This window comes from Acomys russatus, chromosome 16 (genome assembly GCF_903995435.1).
Source record: "Acomys russatus chromosome 16, mAcoRus1.1, whole genome shotgun sequence".
Classification (NCBI taxonomy): domain Eukaryota; kingdom Metazoa; phylum Chordata; class Mammalia; order Rodentia; family Muridae; genus Acomys; species Acomys russatus.
In genome coordinates this window covers 23694732-23715863 of record NC_067152.1, presented here as the reverse complement: position 1 = coordinate 23715863, position 21132 = coordinate 23694732, and the positions used below count along the sequence as shown (strand labels likewise).

The window sequence follows — 21132 nt, the reverse complement described above, 5'->3', positions numbered from 1 at the left end:
TGGTTTCCCTGATGGCACAGAACCGCTCTATTCCCAGTTTGATCCAGGGAAAATGTACAGAACACACAATTTAGTCAACACTTTGATAGTACTTCATTTCAAATGCTGATCTCCACCCTCTAATTAGAAAAAGAAAGTTGTCCATCTGTCCCCGCAGCTCCTGCTGTGAAAAGCCCAGAACCACATGCTTGCTCTCTCATATACTGCTTTTCATTTCAACTCAGAAGCTAAATATGACTTTTAAAAGAAGATGCACCATGCCTGGGCATCCCAGGCACCTACCAGGGCCAGATATGAGCCATGACTGTAATAGGCAGGGGTGTGTGTGCTTAAAGACCCAGGCAGGGCAGGAGAGAGCAAGGGAAGCCTCCAAGGCTTAGGTGATTTTGCAGCTCCATCACAGGGGCACCCCTCAGGAGTAACCTCCCAACATCCCAGACAGGGAGACAGGGTTTCTCTGTGTAGCTCTGGCTATCCTGGACTCGCTTTGTAGACCAGGCTGGCCTCGAACGCACAGCGAGCCATGTGCCTCTGCCTCCTGAGTGCTGGGATTACAGGCATGTGCTGCTGCCGCTGCTGCTGTCGCTGCCACCACCACCGCCACCACCAGGCTCCTCAGGAGTCATTTTTGCCATTAGGCTAGCTGAGGCTTATGGGCCCCCTCTGGTGTCTCTTCATACTCCTCCCATGGTTTGAGCTGAGGACCAGGAATCATCAAGGTCTGAAAAGAATGGAGGAACAGGGAGGCTGGAGTTAGTTACCAGCCAAGCTTGCTGTTTACCCAGGATGGTCTCACTCCCTCACCAAGCAACCAGGCAGTGCCCCTTCCCTAGTGCCGCCCCATTCCCTCTCCACTAGGTAGAGCCCAAGAGGAGAGGTTTAGGATGCCAAGACTGTATACAACCCCCTGTTCAGATCTAGCCAATGGACAGTGCATTCTCCACAGCTGTGTGGAGAGCGAGGACTGCCTACGACATGAACTCTGCTGCCCCTTATTTGATCACTTCCCCTTGGTGGGGAGGCCTGGTGGCACTCAGAGAAAGGGGAAGCAGGCTATCTGGATGAGAGGTCCCCTTCTGTCACAGGTCTAGGGGAGGGGAATAGGGTGAAAGAGGGAGGGAGGAGGGAAGGGGAAGATGCAAGTGAGGGGATAACAATTGGGATGTAATCTGAATAAATTATTTAAATAATAATAAAGGAAAATACCCCCTCCCCCCAAAAAAGTTCAATGTTCTTTGTCAAAAATAAAAAATAAGCCGGGCGTGGTGGCGCACGCCTTTAATCCCAGCACTCGGGAGGCAGAGGCAGGAGGATCACTGTGAGTTCGAGGCCAGCCTGGTTTACAAAGTGAGTCCAGGATGGCCAAGGCTACACAGAGAAACCCTGTCTCGAAAAACCAAAACAAACAAACAAACAAAAATAAAAAATAAAATAAAGCAAGCTGCTAACTTACCTTGAGGATGGGTTGCTTAGGGGGTGCCCACGGGGGCACAATCTTTCCATGCATTCTCCAGCTCCCATATGGGTTCACCAAGTGCCTCTCAAACACCACATACTCCAGGACGTCTTTGGGCACATCTTGCTGTCCATACATCAGCCGGCCAAACCGATCATAGATGGCCAAAGTCTGCAAGGATGAAATAAAATCTGGCCTGTTTTATTCTATTTTTTGCAACACAATCATTTTTGAAACAATTTTAACAAAAATTTTGGTATTTTTGTTTTTGGTTTTTCGAGACAGGTGTAGCCTTGGCTGTCCTGAACTCGCTTTATAGACCAGGTTGGCTTCTATCTTAGAGATCTGCTTGCCTCTGCCTCCCTGGTGTGGGGATTATAAGAGGGCATCACCACACTTGGCTTTTTTGGTTTTGGTTTTGGTTTTTTGAGACAGGGTTTCTCTGTGTGTCTCTGGTTGTCCTGGACTCACTCTGTAGACCAGGCTGGCCTCAAACTCAAAAGATCCGCCTGCCTCTGCCTCCCTGAGTGCTGGGATTACAGACATGTACCACCAAGACTGGCAACAAAAAAAATTTAAAGAAAATAAAAATTATTTCAGAATTCTGAATTTAGAACTAACCAGCTGCTGACATACTATTCTTCAGGGTTCTTTGATGGATGGGGAAGGGTGGGGATCAACAACAGGAAGATTGAAACCCCTCCTACCATGTCTTAGCAGTGCCACGAAGACTATGGCAAACTTCCTGAGACCCTACAGACCTGGGCCAAGGGTGGAGCACAGTGGTGGGAGCACTTCCCTAGCATGCATGTGGCTCTGGGTTCAAACCCAAATTACAAAAAACAAATAGCCCCGGACTGAACAATCCAGAGACAGTTGCTCACCCTGAGAGCTGTAACAATACAATTTAATGAGAAGGTTTTCACTGGATCCCTGGCATACTTAATACCCTTAGTCTCCTGAGGACTTAGCCTGGCATCCTGCTGTGTCCTCAGCCTGATTAAAGTTTTTTTTTTTTTATTTATTATATATACAGTGTTCAACCCGCATATGTGGCAGAAGAGGGCACAAGATCTCATTGTAGATGGTTGTGAGCCACCATGTAGTTGCTAAGAATTGAATTCAAGACCTTTGGAAGGGCAGACAGTATTCTTAACCTCTGAGCCATCTCTCCAGCCACAGCCTAACTAAGTTCAACTAGCCATTAAGAGAACAGTGTGGTGTCTTGGGCTTCCCATGTAACCTGCTTTTACAGTCTAGGCTAATACACAGGTATGTGGTCTTCCACACCTGTAGCCCAGGTGTGCATGGTGTGGCAGTGATTTGCTGAGAGCAGCCTTATACAACAAATACCCAACAGAAATGCTGGGAGAACCTGAGGGTGTCGCTTGATAACACATCTGCAGTACCATTTACTTTTCTGAGTGCTTCAAGGTCAGATGGGGATCAACAGTGTTGGTTCCATGATAAAACTCTGTTACAAAGATTGCTCTCAAGACTCCACCATCCCGTTTTCTGTGCTAGCCAATAAATATAAGCAAAGCCCTTTGTTAGGGACAGACGTCAGAGAGCACCAGGCAGGGACGGACAACATTCACCAGACAGACTGAGTAGGCCAGGAACCAAAGAACACACACAGCTGGGAGAAAAGTGGAGAATTCAAACCTGGGCTTGTCTGGGCCTAACTGCTCCAACAGGAAGGCTGAGATTTCATTCCTTAAAGCAACACTGATGCATAGGGTATCTCTGAGGTTCTCTTTAATGTACTTAACATGGAGTAAAGAAGAGCTGGAGTGAAAAAGGAATGACTGTACCTGCCGAGTGTGCAGGCGCACGGTGACCTGGCCGTACATGTTGGTCTGGTTCACCAAACCTGAAGAACGAACGTGAACCACTTGGGCCGGCTCTAAAGACTCCACAAAGCTCCATCGGACGGTCTTGTACTTGAGGTCCCAGACCATGTCCTGAGGGAAGGAGAAGAGTTCACCAGGCTTTCCCTCCTGTGAGGCTCTGCCGAGCCTGCCTTCTGCAATGGTGCCATCAGCAGGCAGTGCTGTCCTTTCTTCCTCCCCGTCTAAGGGAGGAAATGGAGGCTGAGCCAGGGACTCACTCTGTAACCAGACTGTAATGCTGACTCAGACTTTCTTTTTATTTCTGGTATTTCCAGACAGGGTTTCTCTCTCTGTTATCTTGGCTGTCCTGGACTTGCTTTGTAGACCAGGCTGGCCTCGAACTCACAGTGATCCGCCTGCCTCTGCCTCCCAAGTGCTGAGATTAAAAGTGTGCGCCACCATGCCCTGCGAAGTATATGAATTTTGAATTATCTTGCTCAGCTTGTCTGACTTATAGCCAGGCATTCCCAATTTGCATCCATATGTAGGTGCTTTAGGAATTGGCATTCCTTTTACAGCATGTCACTGGATCCAACTAGCTCTTTTTATAAACTGAAGATGCGTGCTTTTAGGATATTTGTTAATTTCTCCCAAACAGTTGCTATAAGCTCTTTGCCAATCTTCACTCATTACCCATAATGACACAATCTCAGCATTACTATAAGGTACTATGATTACTGCTGGGTCTGTTCTTAATAATGGATGTAATTGCTGAAGTCTTATTCTACCTTTTATGTTTAAGTCTGACACTTTTTCTATAGAAGTCGTTAATTTTTCACTTTGTGTGTTAAAAACATCCCTCCCAGGGCTGGATGTGGTGGCACATGGCTTTAGTTCCAGCATACATGAGGCAGAGGCAGGCTGAGCTCTCAGTTCAAGGCCAACCTGATTTATATAGTGAGTTCAGGACAGCCAGGGCTACACTTAGAAAAAACCCTGTCTCAAACAAACAAACAACAACAACAACAACAACAACAAAAGAAGATCCATTCCATAATACCATCTTTTTTTTTTTGGGTCCCAAGCTATTTCTTTCTTCTTTTCTCATCTTTTAAATTTTCTTTTCTTTTTTCTTTTTCTTTTCTTTTTTTTTTTTTAATATGGAACACTTCACGAATTTGCGTGTCATCTTTGCGCAGGGGCCATGCTAATCTTCTCTGTATCGTTCCAATTTTAGTATATGTGCTGCCGAAGCGAGCACCACTTTTTAAATTTTCAAGACAGGGTTTCTCTATAGCCTTGGCTGTCCTAAACTCACACTGTAGACTAGGCTAGCCTTGAACTCAAGAGATCCACCTGCCTCTGCCTCCCAGAATACTGGGATTATAGGCATGTGCCGCCGCCACACCCAGCTTGTCCCAATCTCTCTCTCTCTCTCTCTCTCTCTTTTTTTTTTTTTTGGTTTTTCGAGACAGGGTCTCTCTGTGTAGCCTTGGCTGTCCTGGACTCACTTTGTAGACCAGACTGGCCTCAAACTCACAGCGATCTGCCTGCCTCTGCCTCCCGAGTGCTGGGATTAAAGGCGTGCGCCACCACGCCCGGCTCCAATCTCTTAAAGCCACTAAAGGACACGATTCTGTAGGTTGTCATCAAATTGAATCTGTTCTTGTGTATCAGAGAACTGCCCTTCACCCACGCACCGGTTTTCCCTACACTCACTCCCGCTATTTAGTGTTCAATGTTCTCAGCTTCTTCCTCCACCATGATAACCACTGCAACTGTGGGCTGGCCACTAGTACAGCTGTCACCAATCCCCTCCAGTTCTGGGGAATTTTGAGTATTTTAAGTAAGCCAGTTATTTAGAATTTGTTCACAGCCGGACGTGGTGGCAGAAGCCTGAAATCCCAGCATTCGGGGAGGCAGAGCCAGGTGAATCTCTGTGAGTTCGAGGCCAGCCTGATCTACAAAGTGAGTTTAGGACAACCAAGGCTACACAGAGAAACCCTGTCTTGAAAGAAAAAAGAAAGAAAGAAAAAGGGGGGGGGGGTGAGGAGGGCCGGAGAGATGGCTCAGAGGTTAAGAGCACTCACTGTCTGCTCTTTCCAACACCCACATGGTGGCTCACAACCATCTACAATGTGATTTGATGCCCTCTTATGGCCTGCAGGTGTACATACAGGCAGAGCACTGTATAAAAATAGACAAAATTAAAAAAAAAAAAAAAAAGAAAGAAAGAAAGAAACTTTTGCTGAGCCGGGCAATGGTGGCACACGCCTTTAATCCCAGCACTCGGGAGGCAGAGGCAGGCAGATTGCTGTGAGATTGAGGCCAGCCTGGTCTACAGAGTTAGTCTAGGGACAGCCAAGGCTACACAGAGAAACCCTGTCTCAAAACAAACAAACAAACAAACAAAAAATTAAAAAAAGAAACTTTTGCTGGCTCCAACTTGCTTTTCATAGTGGATTCTTCCCACAGTCTCAAACCCTAATGACATGATATCTAGAATCTGCCTGCTGAGGCATCCCAGCATTCTGAAGGCGAGAACCTACCGGAAAACAGTGTTCAGTTACCAAGGTATGAAGCCGGTCATGGTCAGAGCTGGAAAAGAAGAGATATATTTATAACTGATTTCCACTTTTATGGTACCCACTATGAAATATGAAAATGGGCTCATCAGATAGCTCAGTGGGTAAAGGAGCCTGCCACCAAGCCTGACAAAATGAGTTCAAGCCCCAGAACCCACATGATAAGAACTGACTCCTAAAATTGTCCTCTGACCTCCACACATGTGCCACAACAAATGTGTTCCCATTCACACATGTGCCACAACAAATGTGTTCCCATTCACATATGTGCCAAACAAATAAGCAAAGGTTTTAGTTTAAAATGGTCCTGAAGATAGAAAACAGTGCACTTACACAAACGTTTTCTGCTTATGTACTGTAAGCCACATGATACGCTAATTTGTGATCTACAAAAAAACTGATATTTAATAGCATTTAATAGTTTATGTTGGACTGGAGAGATGGCTCAGAAGTCAAGAGCACTGGCTGCTCTTCCAAAGGTCCTGAGTTCAATTCCCAGCAACCGCATGGTGACTCATAATCATCTATAACGGGATCTGGTGCCCTTTTCTGGCCTGCGAGAATACATGCAGGCAGAGCACTGTACATATAATAAATAAACCTTTAAAAAATATGTTTCTGGAGCCAGTCGGTTGTGGTGCACGCTTTAATCCCAACACTTGGGAGGTAGAGGCAGGTGGATCTCTGAATTGGAGGCCAGCTTGTTCTACAAAGCAAGTGTAGGAAAGCCAGGGCTACATGAAAAAACAAAACAAAACAAATGAAAAAAAAAAAAACAAAAAGAGAGCCAGGTGGTGGCACACACCTGTAATCTCAGCACTCGGGAGGCAAAGGCAGGCGGATCTCTGTGAGTTCAAGGCCAACCTGGTCTACAAAGTGAATCTAGGACAGCCAAGGCTGTTACACAGAGAAACCTTGTCTTAAAAATATAAACAAACAAACACCAAAAAGAAAAAAAGTTCAAAGCTGGCCTGGACTATACACATTCAAGGGAAAAAAAAAAGGGGGGGGGGGACACATAGTAAGATCCTTCTTCTAAAAAGAAAACAAGGAGCCAGCACTTGGAGAGGCAGAGGCAGAGGGCAGAGGTAGAGGCAGGCAGATATCTATGAGACCAGCCTGGTCTACAAAGTAAGTCTAGAACAGCAAAGGTTACACAGAGAAACCCTGTCTCAAAAAACCAAAAAATAAAAATAAGGCCCTCAAGGCAGGCGTGGTGGCGCACGCCTTTAATCCAGCACTCGGGAGGCAGAGGCAGGTGGACCACTATGAGTTTGAGACCAGCCTGGTCTATGTAGAGAGATCCACAATAGTCAAAACTCCATAGACAGACCTGCCTCAAACAACAAAGAACTACTGAAAAGGCAGGAGAAAAGATAAACGTCTACAATTACTACTTTTCATAATAGGAAGTTCTAAAATTCTTACCTGAAGGAAAGTGACCTCCACTAGCTGTGGAGACTGGACGCGCACAGACGGCGCTGCTCACTTACCTGTTTAGACAAAGGTGAGCCTCGATGAAAATATCCTTTGCTTTTTCAGGAAAGTCCTTTATTTTAAAATTAACATCGAATTCTTTTATCTTTCGAATTCTGTAAAGTTAAGCATGAAACCATTGGTGAAGGTGCTAAGCCCCGACCCTAACAACCCCAGCTCAACCTCAGGGACCCACAGGGTAGAAAGAAACGCCTGACTCCCACATGCTGTCCTGACCTCCATGTTTGTGCTGGGGAATGAGCTAGCAAGTGCACATGCACATACACAAAACAAACAGGTAAGCTGGGCCGGGCCGTGGTGGCGCACTCGGGAGGCAGAGGCAGGTGGATCACTGTGAGTTCGAGGCCAGCCTGGTCTACACAGTAAGTCCAGGACAGCCAAGGCTACACAGAGAAACCCTGTCTCGAAAAAACAAAACAAAAAAACAGAAAACAAATAAATAAGCAGTAATAGAGTTATGGAATCTTCATGTAATTCCCATAACTCACACTCCATATTGATCTCCAGGTCCATCTACCCACTAAATACTAATTCTTTGAATGTGTGAAGACTATAAATTCAACTTTTTTACTTTTATTTATTTATTTTTGGTTTTTCAAGACAGAGTTTCTCAGGTTTAGTTATAATAATGTAAACTGACATAATCAAATTGGCAATATATTTGAAATAAGGGACATCATGATCGAGTAGAATTTATTGTAAGGGTGGTTTAACACTGAAAATCAATGTAATAGCCCAGTTTGCTGTAATATTCTTTTAATCCCAGCACTCAGGAGGCAAAGGCAAGCAGATCTATGAATGCAAGGCTAACCTGGTCCACATAGTGAGTTCCAGGCCAGCTGGAGATACACAGTAAGACTCTCCCAAAAAATAAAACAAGCTGGACATGGTGGCACATGCTTTTAATCACAGCACTAGGGAGGCAGAGGCAGGTCGTTCTCTGAGTTTGAGGCCAGCCTGATCTATAGAGCAAGTTCCAGGAAGCCAGGGCTACACAATGAAACTCTGTCTTGAAAATAAATAAATAAATGTAAAAACAAAAACAAACAAAAAAATCAATGTAATCAACCAAGTCAAGCTGGGCGGAGATGGCGCACGCATTTAATCCCAGCACTTGGGAGGCAGAGGCAGTCGGATTGCTATGAGTTCAAGGCCAGCCTGGTCTACCAAGTGAGTCTAGGACAGCGAAGGCTACACAGAGAAACCCTGTCTCAAAGAATAAATAAATAAATAAATAAATAAATAAATAAATAAATAAATAAATAAAGTCAAGCACAATAGCTTGACTCTTAATGCTAAGAATCCCAGTGTTCAAGAAACTGGGAAGCCGGGTATGGTGGCTCACGCCCTTAATCTCAGCATTGGAGAGGCAGAGGCAGGCAGATGTCTGAGTTCAAGGCTAGCCTGGTCTACAAAGCGAGTCCAGAACAGTCAACGCTACACACCCTCTCTGGGGGAGGGGCGGGGGGAGGACAGGACACTGTGAAAAGGAGATTGCCAAGTTCAAGGCCAGCCTCAACTACACAGCAAGACCTTCCTTGACTCTATTTAAGGTCTGGAGAGATGGCTCAGTGTTTAAGAGCACCTGCGGCCCTCGCAGAGAACCAGGCGTTGGTTCCCGGCATCCATATGTCAGCTCAAAATCACTTCTAATTCCAGCTTTAAGAGACCTGCTGGGGGCTGGAGAGATGGCTCAGCGGTTAAGAGCACTGACTGTTCCTCCAGAGGCCCTGAGTTCAATTCCCAGCAACCACATGGTGGCTCACAACCATCTATAATGAGATCTGATGTATACTGTATACATAATAAATAAATAATCTTTAAAAAAAAAAAGAGAGAGACCTGCTGACTTCTTCTGCCCTCCATAGGCCCTGCACACACGTGACATGCTTACAGGAAGGCGAAACACAAACATAGAGAGGGAAGCTCATCAATGTAATACATCATCTCCCACATGAGGATCACCTATCACATGCTCTCCTCAGCCTAGAATGCTCAAGCCCTGTTGTCTCGGATACCTACGCCAAGTGGGATGCCACATTCTTTCTTAATCGCTCAGTTCTCTGTGTCAGTCCTTCCTTCGAAAGAGATGACATTCGAGCATCACCTTCCGGTGGGACATAGGGATCAAATATACCAGCTGTAAGGAGAGAAGAAAATTAAGAAACTGCCGAAATATTTAGAAAACATCATCTTGAGGTCAGATAAAACTGGGAAGGGCCAGGATATAAAGTGGATAATCAAATACACTTGCACATAGAAGAAAGTTTGGTATACTTGTGGAAGTACCAGGAACTAAGTGACTGCACGACTGGACATCTTTTGTGATATTTGGAAAAAAGGGAAAAAAAAAAAAAAAAAAAAAAAAGAATAATCTAACTCCTCCTAGAGTCTATTTCTACTTCTACAAACTGGAGAAATTTCATTCTTTCTAGAACTGTAAAGGGCAACAGATGACCTCAGGGACAGGACTAGTAGGAAAGCCCTAAATTTCAACTACTATTTAGGCAGGAGGATTGTAAATCCTAGTCTACCAGAAAAACTTAGAAAGATTCTGTTTCAGCCGGGTGTGCTGGCACACGCCTTTAATCCCAGCACTTGGGAGGCAGAGACAGGTGGATCTCTGTGAATTCAAGTCCAGGACAGCCAAGGTTATATAGAGAAACCCTGTCACTCAGGGAAGAAAAAAAAAAAAAGAATGACTCTGTCTCAAAGGCAAAAAGAAAGGAGACTAGGGGTATAGTTCAATGGTAGAGTGCTTGTTTGGCCCTATATTTAATCCCAAGTACTGTTAAAAAAAAAAAAAAAAAACAGATTTTATGAAATACAGTCTATATAAAGTTGATTTAATCATTACTGAGGTCCAACTTAGTAGTTAATTGAACGCTATTCATTGGAGTCTAAGGCACTCCAAGCACCAGATCTCTGGACAGAGAATTGCATCAGGATTCCAGAAATACTGTTCCTCACCTGTACAGGCCAAATGTATAGGACGCTGCAACCGCTCCGGTGGAATAACCAATCCTGCTTTCTTGGCATGTTCCAAGAATTCCTTCTCTGTTTTGTACTTGGGTTCAGGATTAGGGGGTCTGAAACGGCTTTTGGTCTTTACTGGAATTACAACTGTGGACTGAGTCACCAGAAAGGGCTGGGAGATAAAAAAGGTTAGCATATACGTGACTTGGACAGAAAAATCTATTTGAGCAAATTATATGCAAAGGCTTACTGGAAAGACAGCCAAAGAAGGCTTCAGGAGAAGTTAGGACGCAACTATTATGGAGAAGTGATGTTATGAGTTGAACACCTAGAAACGGCTCTTACCACAGGCAAACAAGCCAATTAATAACATTCATTAGTATCAGACAACACTTTTCTTTCTTTCTTTTTTTTTTTTGATTTTTCGGAACAGGGTTTCTCTGTGTAGCCTTGGCCATCCTGGACTCACTTTGTAGACCAGGCTGGCCTCGAACTCACAGAGATCCACCTGCCTCTGCCTCCCGAGTGCTGGGATCACAGGCGTGCGCCACCACACCCAGCTTGCCTTCATTCTGTCCTTCTGTAACCTAACTGACCAATACGCTTCTGAGAAGTCGGGTGACCTTTTCCCTCTGATCATGAGTTTTGCACCAGGATAAGACAAAACCTCTATCTTTTCCAGTTTTAAGAATGAATGGTGGGACTGGAGAGATGGCTCAGAGATTAAGAGCACTGACTGCTCTTCCAAAGGTCCTGAGTTCAATTCCCAGCAACCACATGGTGGCTCACAACCATCTATAATGAGATCTGGCGCCCTCTTCTGGCTTGCAGGCAGAATACTGTATAAGTAAATAAATTAAAAAAAAAAAAAAAAAAAGAATGAATGGCCAGGCATGGTGGCACAAGCCTTTAATCCCAGCACTCGGGAGGCAGGGGCAGGCGGATCGCTGTGAGTTGAGGCCAGCCTGGTCTACAAAATGAGTTCAGGACAGCCAGGGCTAACACAGAGAGACCCTACCTCAAAAAACAAAACAAAACAAAAGGGGGCTGGAGAGATGGCTCAGTGGTTAAGAGCACTGCCTGTTCTTCCAAAGGACCTGGGTTCAACTCCCAGCACCCACATGGCAGCTCACAACTGTCTGTAACTCCAAGATCTGACACACCCCTACACCAATGTACATAAGTTAAAATTAATAAAATATTAAAAAACAAAAACGAAACAAAAAAACCAAAAGAAACAAAATGCATAAGAAACGGGTCCACCTTCTAAGTCACTAATTTCCTTTTAACATCTTCTCGCCATTTACTAGAATTAATGTGGAGTTTAATGGCAGTAATCTTAATCGCCCTTAAGGGCCCAAGCTGTCTTCTCTGAGCCACTAGAGAGTCCTAGAGGGATCACATACACCTCAAATTCTTCCACAAAGTCTGACTTGTATCCTCCAAATTCACCAACGGCCACTGAATGATTATTCCCCTCTACTCTGTCCTCCTCTTTCCGTCCCTAAAATTTCATTCGTCTCATCCCTACCCACCTGTCGAGACCACCATCCCAAAGCCCTGGATAAGCAGGACAATCCCCGCGGCACGGGGGCTGCCATTTTGTTCACGCAAAGGCCGCCGGGATGCTAGCCGAGCCGCAGAGAAACGAGCCGCGGGGGGGGGGGGGGGGGGGGGAGGGAAGGCTCGTAGGGTGGATCGAGCTTGGGAGTGGAATTTTCCAGGGAGCGCCCCCTCGGCCGAAAGGTGAGCCGCGCGCACGCGCACGCTCTCATGGGGAGGGGGGCAGGGGGGGGGCGCAATGTGCTCGCGCGTGCGCAGTGAGACCACTTTGGAAGTAGGGTAAAACGCACGGCTGTCACGCGCCAGCCGGAGGCTGGTGGAGAGCCAGCTGCGCCTGCGCGTGAGGCTTTCTGTGGGACTCAGGGTTGTTTCCTTCCTGATTTCTTAGCACTTTATAACAATTTATTTACATTCGGTTAAAAAAGGAAAATAAGAGCCGGGCGGTGGTGGCGCACGCATTTAATCCCAGCACTTGGGAGGCAGAGGCAGGCGGATTGCTGTGAGTTCGAGGCCAGCCTGGTCTACAAAGCGAGTCCAGGACAGCCAAGGCTACACAGGGAAACCCTGTCTCGAAAAACAAAACAAAAACAAAAAGAAAAAAAAGAAAAGTGCTTCCCTCTGAAATGAGTACTTTAAGATAAATGTTACGCCGTTAATCCCAGGGGGAGGCAGAGGCAGGCAGATTGCTATGAGTTCGATGCCAACGTGGTCTACAAAGCTACTCCAGGACAGCCAAGGCTAACACAGAGAAACCCAGTCTCAAAAAACTAATAAATGTTTTCTTTCATTACTTGGAATTTAGTGTGAAAATTAAAGTTTTTGAGTGTGTATCTGACCTCAAAATGCTGTATAACCCTAAACCCACCGAGTTTTCTATGTGAAAATTCTTACTGTTCCTTTAGGGAAACTGACCTCTGTGGTTACTGAAGAGCAAAAGGCACGTAGATTGACAAGAATCTGTCTTTTTTTCCCCCCCTTTTTGGTCATGTCCCAAAACATGTCATTTCCAAAAATACCATTTACCAAATTTGGTAATAACTGGTATTTCAAAATTGTTTACTAGGCACCTAGCAACTTAAACATTTTACATATATCAACTTAACCCTTACCACAAATAACAAATATTCCTGTTTTCACATCTGTGGATGGGCCAGATACTAACTCTGTAATTCAAATTTAGAGAACTAAAATACTGGCAGAACTGAAAGTCAGGTATGGAGAGTGTAAACACTCCAGAATTGCTTCATATTCAGTGGTTAAAAGAATCAGAATGTGAATCCCAGCACTGGGGAGGCAGAGGCAGGCGAGTTGCTGTGAGTTCGAGGCCAGCCTGGTCTACAAAGCGAGTCCAGGGCAGCCAAGGCTACACAGAGAAACCCTGTCTCAAAAAAGAAAAAAGATTAAGAATGTGATGATCAGGTTACCCTTCAACATCCACTACCAGAAATACTTCTGAAGAACAGGTACTGTCTACACTATCAGATTCTTGTTTTTTTGTTTTGTTTTTTGTTTTTCGAGACAGGGTTTCTCTGTGTAGCCTTGGCCATCTTGGACTCACTTTGTAGACCAGGCTGGCCTCGAACTCACAGCGATCCGCCTGCCTCTGCCTCCCGAGTGCTGGGATTAAAGGCATGCACCACCACGCCTGGCTCTTCATTTTTGTTTTTCAAGAAAGGGTTTCTCTAAGTAGCCCTGGTTGCCCTAGAATTAACTTTGTCCCAGGCTAGCCTTGAACTCAGAAATGTACCTGCCTCTGCCTTCCCAGTGCTGAGATTAGAGATGTGTGCCACCAAAACCTGCCTCAAATCTTAACCTTTTTTTGGGGGCGGGGGGGGGGGTTGGGGCGGTTTCAAGACAGGGTTTCTCTGTGTATTCCTGGCTGTCCTGCACTTGCTTTGTAGACCAGGCTGCTGTGGAACTCTCAGTGATCCGCCTGCCTCTGCCTCCCGAGTGCTGGGATTAAAGGTGTGTGCCACCACTGCCCAGCTCTATTATTTGTTTTACTTACTGATATTATTGGGGTTTTGGTTTGGTTTGGTTTGTTGTTGAGATAGGGTCTCACTGTGTAGCTCTGGCTGTTGTGGGACTCTCTACACCAGGCTGACCTCAAACTCAGAAATCTCCCCACTGCCTCTGCCTCCTGAGTGCTAAGATTAAAAGTGTGCCCCACGGTGCCTGGCCAGCAATGTCCCATACTTCTTTACAGACTCCTATATAGCTACTCTATTCATTCTGAAATAAAACGCAATTTCCTTTTATTAATTTGATATTGCTGAAGTGAGAAAACCTGATTCCCGGGATGCCTGTTGATCGCTACCTAATATTTGTTGCAATCTTTCGTGGACTGGGCTCTGCTGTGCAGTTTTTTGTTGTTGTTTTGGTTTGGTTTTTTTTTTTTTAGGTTTTTCGAGACAGGTGTAGCCTCAGCTGTCCTAGAATTGCTTTGTAGGCCAGGCTGGCCTCGAACTCACCATGATCCACCTGCCTCTGCTGGGATTAAAGGCTTCTGCTACCACACCTGGTTTACTGTGCGGTTTTACTTGGACCACACAGAGAGGGTAGCACATGCTAAACTCATCTGTGCCTGACCTCTGGTTAGTTTCGCAGCTACTGCAAGCTAAGCCCATATCAGCCTGGATGAAAAAAGGGTACTCAGTATGGCTTAGTTCACTCAGGGATGGGTTATAAGTGATCATTGCACTTTTGATTAGCTGTCTTGGAAAATTTTTATTATCCTTCTTCCTCATTAAATCCAAGGTTAATTGCCAGCTGTCTGCTGAGGAAGTAACACCAAGGGATATTTCGTAATCCTCTAACACTTAATAGTCTGCATTTCTCGGAATACAAGAGAAAAAGAAATTTGCCCCATGCTTCCTTGAGCAGCGCACACACTAAAATTGGAACGACACAGAGATCAGCATGGTCCCTGTGCAAGGATGACTCTTTTTTTGTTTTGTTCTGGTTTTGTTGTTGTTGTTGTTGTTTTGTTTTGAGACAAGGTTTCCCTGTGTAGCCTTGGCTGTCCTGCACTTGCTTTGTAGACCAGGCTGGCCTCGAACTCACAGTGATCCGCCTGCTTCTGCCTCCCGAGAGCTGGGATTAAAGGCGTGTGCCACCAAGCCGGCGCAAGCATGACTCATGAATATATGAAGTATTTCATGTTTTAATTGCCAGGATTAGGTTTTGTTGTTGTTTGTTTTTGGGGTTTTTTGTTTGTTTGGTTTGTTTTTTTCTTTTTGGTTTTTGGAACAGGGTTTCTCTGTATAGCCTTGCTATCCTGGCCTAGCTTTGTAGACCAGGCTGGCCTTGAACTCACAGAGATCTGCTTGCCTCTGCTGGGATTAAAGACGTGTGCTGCCGCATTCGGCTGATAAATAAATCTTTTTTTTTTTTGTTTTTTTTTTTTGATAAATAAATCTTAAAAAGAAACAAAACCAACTGGTACATCAAGTCTTTGTCATTATAGCACTAGGGAGGCAGAGGCAGGCATATCTCTGAGTTCATTTGAAGCCAGCCTGATCTACAGAGTGAGTTGCAGGATGGCAAAGGCTACACAGTGAAACCTTGTCTCAAAACAAAAACATACAAACTAAAAAGAAAAGAAGGCCAGGCAGTGAGGTCAGCCTGGTCTACAAAAGCGAGTCCAGGACAGTCAAGGCTACACAGAGAAACCCTGTCTCAAAAACCTAAAAAAAGAAAAAGAAAAGAAATGAAAATAGAGGCTAAAGAAATGGCTTAGGGATTAAGAGCCCTTGCTACTCTTGCAGATCGCTGTGAGTTCTAGGCCAGCCTGTTCTACAAAGTGAGTCCAAGACAGCCAAGGCTACACAGAGAAACCCTGTCTTGAACCGCCCCCCCCCCCCAAATAAAAGGCTAAAGAGATAGCTCAGAGGTTAAGAGCACTGGCTGTTCTTCCAAAAGTTCCGAGTTCAATTTCCAGCAACCACATAGTGGCTCACAACCATCTATAAGGAGATCTGGTGCCCTCTTCTGCACTCATGCAGTCAAAATACTGTATAAATAATAAATAAATCTTAAAAAAATAAAGAAAAAAGAAAAACCAAAAAAAGAAAAGAAATACTATGAAGCCAGGTGGTGGTGGTGCATGCCTTTAATTCCAGCACTTGGTTTTTTTTTTAAGATTTATTTTTTTATGTATACAGATCTCATTATAGATGGTTGTGAGCCAATATGTGGTTGCTGGGAATTGAACTCATGACCTTTGGAAGAGCAGTCTTAACCTCTGAGCCATCTCTCCAGCCCCAATCCCAGCACTTGGGAGGCAGAGGCAGGTGGATCTCAGTAAATTCGAGGCCAGCCTGGACTACAGAGCGAGTCCCAGGACAGCCATACCTGTTACACAGAGAAACCGTCTGGCCTGAGGGGGGTGGGGGGGTGAGGTGGGGTAGGGGAGGGAAGCAGAAGTTTCTTTCCCATTTCTTTCAATAGTCAAGGTGTTCCTGGAACCATTTTTTCCCCCTAGTAAAACATTTAAATTGAGCCTAAGGAGACTAAGACTCCTTGTTAGCACTGGGATATATATCCCTCCCAGTGGCAGATGACATCAGGACTGAAATTTAAGGAGCTGGAAGTATGGCTCAGTGATTAATAGCGTGCCCTGCTATTGTGGAGGACCTGAGTTTGATTCCTAACACCCTGCTCAAGAGGCTCGCAACTGCCTATAACTCCAGCTCAAGAGGGATACAAAATATCTGGTCTCTGCTGCCACCCACCCGCACACATATGCATGCCTACACATGCACACACACACACATACACAGAATTAAAAATAATTTTTAAGGCCAGGCGTGGTGGTGGCGGCGGCACACGCCTTTAGTGCCAGCACTCAGGAGGCAGAGGCCGGAGGATCACTGCTTCTGTGTCTGAGATGCACAAGGGAATCTGGGCTTTTAGGACTCACTAGAGAGACCCTCACCCTCACCTTCTTCCTGCGGAGACATTAGTGAACGGAAGCCAGCAAGAGTTGGGTTTCGGCACCAATGTTATGATCAAAGATTAAGGCAGTAAGGTGTAAGGTGATAAGGTTATGTTGTAGGTCCTTCGCCTCCCGAGGGCTGAGGGACCCTGACACATCAACAATTGGGACTTCTGGTGTGTCAGTAATAAATTTTACCTAGTGGCGCACGCCTTTAATCCCAGTACTCAGGAGGCAGAGGTAGGCGATCACTGTGAGTTCAAGGCCAGCCTGGTCTACAAAGTGAGTCCAGGATGGCCAAGGCTACACAGAGAAACCCTGTCTCAAAAAACCAAAATAAATAAATAAATTAATTAAATAAAATAAATTTTACCTATACCTCTCAAAAAAAGATTATGTTGTAGAGGAGTTTATTAAATGAGCATGGGAAGAGAAGGAAAGGGGGGAGGGGTACCCCAGAGAGAGAGAGGAAGAGGGGGGAGGGAGGAAGGGGGAGAGAGAGAGAGAGAGAGAGAGAGAGAGAGAGAGAGAGTAGAGCAGATAGAGAGGGGGCTGGAGAGATGGCTCAGAGGTTAAGAGCACTGTCTGCTCTTCCAGAGGTCCCAGGTTCAATTCCCAGCAACCATATGTGATCCAGTGCCTTCTTGTGGCGGGAAGGCACATATGATGTGCGGGCAGAATAAAGAGACCACAAAGAGGGTCTTTCACATGGCCCTGGGCAGGCAGGTAAGCGATGACATCACAAGTAGGCAGACTGAAGCAGAATCCTAACAGGGTTTCTCTCTGTAGCCCTGGCTGTCCTGGACTCCCTTTGTAGGCCAGGCTGGCCTTGAACTCACAGAGATCCCCCTGCCTCTGCCTCCCAAGTGCTGGGATTAAAGGCGTGCGCCACCACACCCGGCTTGTCTTTTGTTTTTGTTTTAATTGGGGAATTCTGAAATTTTTCTGAGTGACCTACATCTACAAGAGCACAGCTGTTTTGAACAGGAACATTATTTTTCCCCTGGGGAATTGAAAGACTTTGGTTCTAAATGTGATGATTCATGGATTACTACGAGCAACAAGCTTGACAAATGTCACGCGTGCTTCTCCAACAGAAGGGAGACTACAAAGAGAAGTGACTTCTTCAAGGCCCAGGTGCCACAAAGGAAACAAGAATTGTGACCTCCCAGCGCACAGTCTCAACTAATTTTAGTTAACAACATTAGCAATGCTTCTTTTGTCACTCAGAGCAACTCCCGGTGGCTCTCACAGTGCCTAGGGATGTCACAAGTGCAGCATCTTGGCCACACCTGATTCTCTTCCGATACAAAGGCGGTCATTCGACGCCTAAATTACAGAATTATTCGTTCATTAAAATCAAATGAGTTCCACTCTGGTTAGCTATGGCTTCAGTGTCCCAGCTTGCTGATATTCCAGAAATGGATCTATATGGGGGAGCCTAGTCGGATGCTAAGAAGGCCCTTATGTTGGACACAGAAGAGGGAAGTCCCTACCCTAGAGACCACCCCAGTGCAGGGCCCCTAAGCAAGAAATTTCCAGTTGTGACCTGGCTCCTCAGGGGCCCTAGCATGCACTTCCCTGTCTCTGCTGAAGCCTAGCTGTAGACACACCGGAAGTTTCAGTGCCCCGCTCCCCCCCCCCCCCCCCCCAGTGATTCCGTGTGTCCTCGCTGCATTTGCCTTCTCAAAGCTGCCTTTCTTTCAATCCTTGCACTCCGCTGGGCTGCCTGGGAAGGAGCCTTGCCTTTGTGCTCGTCCTAGATTCCTCATTCTGAAGGCATGTAAGGAAGGGATATTATTCATCTCCCGCTGCTGGAGAGCGAGGTCTAGAATTAATCCCTCGCCTTGCTCCACTTTCTCCCATCTGGCTAAATCAAGCACTAATCCTAAAAGGGAATTTCAAGCTGTTTCTGACTCCCTCCACCCGACCCGACACGCACCACGTTTAGGGAGGAGAGCGCAAAGCCCTTACTGAGATCAGAGTAATCTGTTTCTAACCCAGTTCCATTCTCAGGGATTACTTCTAAGAGGAGGGAGAGGGAAAGAGAAAGAAATCAACGCTTAATGCTGGGAGTGTGAGGAGGGCACGCCAGCGCTGCCCTAGAGGGCTGTAGGCTCAGGATCCCGGGGGGTCCCGGAGCTCGCTCCCTCCCCAGGGTTCGCGGGCTGGAAAGGCAGAGCCTTTGGCTTTGGCAGTGATAGACACCGAATGAAAGAGTGGAAAAGTTCATGGCTTGTGGAAAGATTAAGGTAAAAACTGCCCCTGTCCGTATCTACAAGTTTCATGTCTTTATGTGCTCTCAAGTTATGGGTAAAATCAACCCATTAGCAAATAAGTGCGACGTGGTGCGAAAGCTCTCCTGGGGGCCCCACTCTTTTTTGTTTGTTTGTTTGTTTTGTCGTCGTCCCCCCCCCCCTATAGACAGCATTTCTCTGTGTAGTCTTGGCTGCCCTGGAGCTCACTCTGTTGACGCGACTGCCTCTGGCTCCGGAGTGCTGGGATTAAAGGCGTGCGCCACCCCCGCCCAGCACTGGCCCCACTCTTGCTGGCTTCCGTTTGTCTGGTGGCTTTGGAGAAGTTCCTTTGCATCTCTGATCACTAACTTCTCCGCAGGAAGAAGGTGAGGGCGTGGGGGTCTCTCCCGTGAGTCCTAAAAGCCCAGATTGCCTTGTGGATCTCCGATACAGAAGCCAGAGCCCAGGAGTGTGGACCGCTATGAAGTCTTGTGTGCTTGACTGACATTTCCTCTAACCTGTACCTCATCCTCCACACCCACAGACCCCACAATACCCAAGCATGCTCTCTGCCCCCCCAACACCCCATTCTTTTGAGACTATCTTCAGTAGCTCCATTTGTGCTAATTCAGGAAACTTCCACTAGAGGGCACCAGGGCTGCACTGGGATCTCAAACCGAGGCGAGCCCTGCCTGTCAGGACTTCTATCTAAATCTTTGCGTTGAGAGGTAACAGAGCTTTCTATTCAGTGCTCATCAACCTGGTCTGCTCTTTACTGAGCTTTAAAAAAAAAAAAAAAAAAAAAAAAAAAAAAAGTCTTAAAAAGTCTCCACTGTTTCTCAAGCATAGCTTGGTATGACGGAAGCCGTGGGGGTTCTGGCAACTGACGCGGACCTTGTTGTATGATTTTCAAACTATGAGCAAATGACTTAAACCTGCTGTGGCCCATACCCTTTGGTGAAATGGGGATTGCAAAACTGACTTCACCGAGTGTTAGCATGTGGATCCTGTGAGTGATAGAGCGCGGGTGACTGGGGTTATTTTGTGCTAGAGGAAAGGTCTGGAACCTACTGGAGACTGGGGATCATGGTGTTATAACCGTCCCTCCACACAGAAGTGTGTTTTTTTGCCGTTTTACCCTTCAGTCTCACAGTTCTGCAGGCTGATGCCGCCTAGTCCTTCAGTCGATCTTATCACCGTAGCAGCCTACCCGTGTTGTTCCTTTGTCCTTTATCTTGGTGTTTCACGGAGGTGAGTGAAATTTCTACTTCCTACTCACGCCTCCGTGCGAACCCTTTTCTATCCTGTTTCTGGAACTGCCACATCCCCACCTAGCTCTGTCCTAACTGCTTCCTTCACACCTCTTCTCTCTCATGTGCCCTTCTTGAGATTCCCAGTTGAGTGACGGTTTGGGCAAGAGGGAGGGACAGAGCGGCCAGGGCTTGCGTGTCAGTAGACACGTTACAGCTGCAGGGCAGCCCAGGGTGAAACCGCAAGGCAGAGGCCGCAGGGCAGGCAGCTGACAGGCCCGCCCCTTGGCTCCTGCCATTGCTGTCTCACCCCTAGAATTTTCCTGGCAGGAGTGGGAGACGTTGGTATTGAGTCCTCCGTCCCTGACTCATTCTCTGTCCTAGCTGAGTGCTCCTCGGTTGTATCTCTCCACGTATCTCGTCAGGGTTAGGGTTAGCCACACGGCCGTGTCATCTCAGACAGGAAACTCCAAAGACGAGGAAACAGACCATCTACTCATTACATTCCCGTCTGTCTGCCCCAACAACGAATGTAAAAGTTTGTACTACGGGCTATAAAACGAACAAGCCCATCCTATATTGCTATGTTAAGGAACTTGATATTTTTCCAGATTGCTTTAAATCATTGAAATAACCCTGCTTAACTTTATCCAAAAGAAGAATTGTAAAAGAAACTGTGCAGGGCAAGAAAGAGGGAAACACAAGGCCAGGAAGCAACCGGGTGACTCAGGCCCCATCCAGGGACATAACTCAGGTCTCCCAACCCAGCCCTAAATTCCATTCTTTTCCTCCACAGTGAT

The 21132-nt window shown here is 46.2% G+C and overlaps 1 protein-coding gene, 1 non-coding gene and 1 pseudogene across 2 annotated transcripts; 1 reads left to right on the top strand and 2 right to left on the bottom strand.

The window, feature by feature from the left end:
* Positions 1–572: 572 nt before the first annotated feature.
* On the bottom strand, positions 573–10557 carry Mrpl45 (mitochondrial ribosomal protein L45). The gene is made up of 7 exons (XM_051158436.1): positions 10341–10557; positions 9393–9510; positions 7367–7465; positions 5838–5886; positions 3271–3420; positions 1454–1627; positions 573–721 (listed from the first exon to the last, which is right to left on the bottom strand). The coding sequence occupies exons 1-7, from the start codon at positions 10540–10542 to the stop codon at positions 635–637; spliced, it is 879 nt and encodes a 292-aa protein (XP_051014393.1). The 5' UTR covers positions 10543–10557; the 3' UTR covers positions 573–634.
* On the bottom strand, positions 4443–4549 carry LOC127200932 (U6 spliceosomal RNA). The gene has a single exon (XR_007832148.1). It is a non-coding gene; the product is annotated as a U6 spliceosomal RNA (small nuclear RNA).
* A 4219-nt stretch (positions 10558–14776) lies between the features above and the next one.
* LOC127200863 (uncharacterized) lies at positions 14777–14877 on the top strand (annotated as a pseudogene).
* Positions 14878–21132: the final 6255 nt, after the last annotated feature.

Excerpts from the sequence above, each read along its gene's own strand:
- Mrpl45 (XM_051158436.1), bottom strand. The coding sequence starts at position 10,542 with ATGCTAACCTTTTTTATCTCCCAGCCCTTTCTGGTGACTCAGTCCACA. Across the intron at positions 9,511-10,340 it reads TATACATTTGGCCTGTACAG|CTGGTATATTTGATCCCTAT; the intron begins GTGAGGAACAGT and ends CTCTCCTTACAG. Across the intron at positions 1,628-3,270 it reads TGCGCCTGCACACTCGGCAG|ACTTTGGCCATCTATGATCG; the intron begins GTACAGTCATTC and ends TCATCCTTGCAG.